The following is a 5,423-nucleotide window of genomic DNA, read 5'->3' as shown; positions in this document are numbered from 1 at the left end:
GTTATTCTATTTTTGAGCGAACATTTTCTACAATTAGTAAATTGTCTTTACAAATAATAATATCCGATAAATCGCATTGTGGTATTTTTTTTAAAATGGAATTAAACTATTTACTAGAGAAATTTTATTTATTATATGATGAACTAGTTTAAAAAAAAAAATTAAGCCGTTTTTGAAAGAAAATAAATATTTTTAAGTAATGTCTTGGATCAAAATCTGGGGCGTTACAAAACTCAAACAAACAAGTTAAATGTATTTTATTTTTTAATTACAATTCACCCCATGAAAAGTACAAATCGAAACAAACTTTTTCATCAATAAATTTTGGGAAACTTTTTGTACCCATACAATGAACATCTTCGAACTTAGCACGATTTTGTCTATTAATTTGACTTAGCACAATTTTGTTTCAACAAAATCTAGAATAAACTCTAACTCTCAATCAAACTCGCTAAAATTCAAAATTAATCCCTAAAATGAACCCTAACTCTAAATCAAACACGCGAAAATTCAAAATAACAAAGAAAATACATATAACTAAGCAAATATTTCAAATATATATTTAATATGAAGTTTAAACTAACATAAAAAAAAAACAGAAATCTAAATTTACCGGTGATGGGAGAAAGGTGGTCACACGGTCAGGTTATGCTGTCGTCGTGAATGTGGTGCGATAACAGTGGTCGCGAGTCAGAATTAGGTTGCAATTTAATGGGAAGGAAAAACCAACAAGAACAAAGTTGAAAAAGTTCAATTAGGCTGCAATTTCATGAGAAAAATCTTCAAACTTAAAAACAACAAGCTAAGAAATTTATCAGTTCATTTACTACCCATGAAGAATACTAACAAAACACATCAAAACGAATCAAAAGGGTCACCAAATCATGACTCAAAAGTTCCAACAAGAAAAAGCATCTCAAGAACCTCAATTCAATTACAACAGAACCAAAAAAAATTAGATGATGTTACCAAAAATAATAGCTATAACAGTCCAAGAACAAGTGTTACCAAGAATAACATAATTGAATTCTATTTCAACAAATGATGCTTGTGGTGGATGATGTGGACGAAGTTTTGTTTCAACAAAGAATTGAATTTTGTTTCAACAAATTATAGAATAAACCCTAACTCTCAATCAAACTCGCTAAAATTCAAAATGACACAGAAAATATATATAACTAAGCAAATATTTCAAATATATATTTTATATGAAATTTAAACTAACATAAAAAAAAAATAGAAATCTAAATTTACCGGTGATGCGAGAAAGGTGGTCACACGGTCAGGTCACGTTGTCGTCATGGATGTGGTGTAATAATGATGGTCGTGAGTCAGAATGTTCGTCGAGGTGAAGGCGATGAAGGTAAGAAGGCAAAGGTGAGAAAGTGATAGATTAGGGTTCGAGATTGAACGAAGGCGAGAAGGCAATAGATTGGGGTTCGAGATTGATCGATGACGAGAAGGAGAAAGCAACTGATTGGGCTCGAAATTGAGAGTTTAGGGATTTAGCGTTTTGATAAACTGGTTTTGGGTGAAATATGAGAAGGGGTTTAACGTGTTCTGGGTAGAGGGGATAGAAGAAAACTAATGTTTTGGTTCAATACTAATTTACTTTTTGGCTCCATTCAAATTTTGAATGATTTTACAGCGCTTGTATAATAAGCGCTTTAATAGGTCTTTTAATTATGTGAAAGCGCAAGTCTTTTACAACGCTTGTATAAAAAGCGCTCTAATAGGTCATTTAATTATGTAAAAACGCAAGTCTTTTACAACGATTGTACAAAAAGTACTTTAAAAACTATGTAACATAAGGTGAGAACACTATATTTTACAGCGCTTGTATTTAAAGCACTCTAAAAGCGCTGTAAAACATTATGTGAGGGCGCTTTAGTTTCCAACGCTTTTGAAAAAGTGCTGAAAAGCATTGTAAACATTATGTGCAAGCGCTATGTGACCCTATATGACCCTACAACAACGCTTGTCAAAAAAACGCCGTATCCTCCGTTATTTTTAAAATATTATACAACAACGCTTGTACTTAATAAGTGCTATAAAAGGCGCACTACAAAATGTCATTTTTAGCGTAGTGTTTGCTAATCTTGTCCAATTATTTTGTATTTATTTTCTTCCACATATTCCATAATAACATGAAGCAATTGATCAATGGTTGCTGCATAAATTAAAGAAGGTGAATCCAACTTTCTTTCCATATTGGGATCGTTGCTCCATTACCAATGGTCCATCCACATCATTGTGGTATCAACTCTTGAGTACTCCAAAGATACATATGATGGATTCAGACCAAGGTTGACAATGTTGAAAGTGCGCAAGTCTTTGAAATCGATACCTCTATGAGCTTTATGTCATGCTAACCGGTCCCATGACATCCACTTGATATAATTCTATTTCTCACTTGAGACTAGAGGGCAAGAGGAACATACTCATAACATTAGATACTATGGACTCAATTAGCCAAAATAACTCAAGAGATCTTTTATCTTATTTACAAATAACAATTACTTCAATTTTTTGTAGTACTTTGTCTTTTAAAAAATGAACAAAAACTATCATTTTTCTATCGTGTTTGTGATATGCAATATTTTTATGATTTATTTATTTATTTGATTTTATTTAAATTATGGTTCAAAAATAATAATTAAAAACTCTACAAATTTAATCTTCTTCTTTTCATCTCTACCCCATAAAAACGCAACAATATTAATCAAATCCATTAATTTATGGGTTTGTTTTCAAAGTGCAGACCCAAAATTCTTAATTACTTCTTCTCCATCCTTACAATTCTTCCTATAAATTATGTTTGTTATGGATTTTGTAAAAAAACTTAAAAATCCTAAAATTTTCATCTGTTTTTCTCTTTATCTTGGTTTTCAACCTAAAACTTGAAGAAATGAATCTCAAACTCACACCCTCAAAAGGAAGAACCCAACAAATTTATAGGTATAGGATTTCATATTTAAAATAAACTATATTTTTGTCAAGAATAAAGCATAATCGGTAAACATGAAAATTGGAGAGTGTCCAATATGCCTAAGTAAATTGTATAGCATAATTTCATAATTGAGATTGAGATGTATTAGAGATGTTCCTCTCATGTAGAGTGGGATAATCATGGCTTTCGCAGAATAAAGGGATGCATTCAGTAAATATAAGAAATAATTTGTTTGGTGCACATTAGTCTAAAGGTTGTAAACTAAACTATTATTGTAATGCTTTAGAATGAAATATAAATAAATATAGTAACTTAGGAATAGTTTATTTTACGAATTTTCTTTATATTTTCATTTTTTAAGATGTATATTCATTTTATATTAATAATAAATTTTTGAAGTAAATTGTTGTCATATTAAAAAGGCACAATGCTAAAAAAAAAACATAAAATATTTTTATGAAGTATACGACCCCTTAATTTACAACCAACTCCATATAATGGATAAAACTATGGTAAGAAGTTTAAAACCTACTTGTTATTCCTCTTAAATTTAAAAAACTCACCTTCTTATATTCTTCTTAAAACAAATGCAATTTATATAATTATTCTAAAAGGAAAAAACTCACATATCATCATGCTCCTTCATTTGTACCAACCCACATATTTAGCCTTTTTAGGGCTTCCTCTAGCACAAATATGATTTGGGATAAAGGTGATGCATTTGTTTGATTTTGTTCGTTATTTATTCGAAATTGTTTGTATTTTAAATAAAAAGTTAAATTAAAATAACAAATAATTTTTGTGTAAATGTTTTTAACTTTTTTTTTTGGAAATACTACTTTTATAAAAATCAAGGATTAAATTAAGAAAAAAATAAAATAATGATTATTATTTTTTGTTTAAATATTATTTAGTAAATGTTCAATTGTAACTTAAAGACACATGTTAACAAATAAAAAGATAAATTGTGTCTTTAAAATCATACATTTAACTCTTAAAATAATATTTTAAAAAAAACATATACAAAATTAGATTATTTAACACATACCTCAACCTTTGGGACATATCTTACTAAGATCACAATATTATTTATGAGTTTAATTATTATATAATATTAATATAATTTTTTTTGTTTGATTATAGTCTTGTTCTTTTTTTTCATGGTCTATTTTAAAAATTGATATTTTAAGCCTCTTTTTTAGTTTTTTAAACTAAAAAATAACAAATATATTTTAAATGATGTGATAAATAATTTTACAATATAAAATTGTCTAGATGAATCAATTATTAATCAATTATTCACATGTCATTAATTAAATTATAAAAATAAAAAAATTTAAATTTAAAAATTAAGTTTTTAGAAGATTTTATTGCGGTTTTACAAAAAGTAAAAAGTTTTCATTATTGAAAATTGAAAATTAAGTTTTATCATTATACATAATAATATTGCGACACATTATTTAAAATATGTAAAATAATTATTTTTTAGTTAGAAGAAAATTCAAAATAATTAATTTTTAAAATAAAGAAATCAATATAATTGAATTGATAAAAAAAAATAAAATTAAAAGTACAATTAACAAAAAAAATTATGTTAATAAAAATAACTTTAAGTATAATTTTGAAAAAAATTAAATATTTTAATAATCTATTATTTATATAAAAAATAAAATTGGTTTAACAGGCCTACTATATAAGCATCACCTTCCGAAACGGCCACCCCTGTGCAGATTGATCTGCGCTGCTACCGAAAAGATTAAATAGGTTTTCTATTTTCATTAAGTAATTGTACTGTTCACCGCACTTCCGCTACTGCATTGTTCGCGGCTCGGCGGGTTTATCAAAAACATAAAAAAAATCAAAAAAGTACTCAAATTATTATCTTTCCCCGAAGACCGATTCCTTTATCGATACTTAGGGTTTCGATTTTGGTAACGCATATTTGATTTTAATACTGCATTTTGTGGTTGAACGTTCAATCTTTTCAAGAAAAAAAAAAGAGATCAATGGCGCAAATTCACGAGAGTCCAATCAATGACGCGGCGGCTCCGGTTCCGAGTCATTTGGCGACGACGTCGTTGTACGTCGGAGATCTTGATCTCGACGTCAATGATTCGCAGATTTACGATCTTTTCAACCAGATCGGCCAAGTTGTTTCTGTTAGGGTTTGCAGGGACTTGGCTTCTCAACAATCCCTAGGTTACGGTTACGTCAATTTCAGTAACCCTAATGACGGTTAGTTTTGTTCTTTCCCTTTCATTTTTCGGAATAATGAAATTATAATGCATTGATAGGTTTAATAAAATTAACATGCTACCAAAAAAAATTTGTTAGGTTTAATAATGTTTGATTTTGCTGGTAACTATCATGATCTTGATTTGAAAATGTATCTATCCCACAGCTGCGAAAGCTATTGACGTGCTGAATTTTACTCCACTGAACAACAAACCGATTAGGATAATGTATTCTCATC

The 5,423-nt window shown here is 28.5% G+C and overlaps 1 protein-coding gene across 1 annotated transcript in view; it reads left to right on the top strand.

Annotated features, from left to right (window-relative positions):
- The first annotated feature begins 4,762 nt into the window (after positions 1-4,762).
- The window catches only part of LOC101512740 (polyadenylate-binding protein 2-like), a 6,592-nt gene continuing 5,931 nt past the window's right edge, over positions 4,763-5,423 (top strand). The window contains exons 1-2 of the mRNA XM_073368559.1: positions 4,763-5,185; positions 5,352-5,422. Of these exons, the coding sequence (XP_073224660.1) occupies positions 4,957-5,185; positions 5,352-5,422 (300 nt within the window). The 5' untranslated portion in view covers positions 4,763-4,956. The remainder of the gene's footprint in view (positions 5,186-5,351; position 5,423) is intronic.

This window comes from Cicer arietinum, chromosome 5 (genome assembly GCF_000331145.2).
Source record: "Cicer arietinum cultivar CDC Frontier isolate Library 1 chromosome 5, Cicar.CDCFrontier_v2.0, whole genome shotgun sequence".
NCBI classification, from domain to species: Eukaryota; Viridiplantae; Streptophyta; class Magnoliopsida; order Fabales; family Fabaceae; genus Cicer; species Cicer arietinum.
This window is presented reverse-complemented; position numbering and strand designations above follow the sequence as displayed.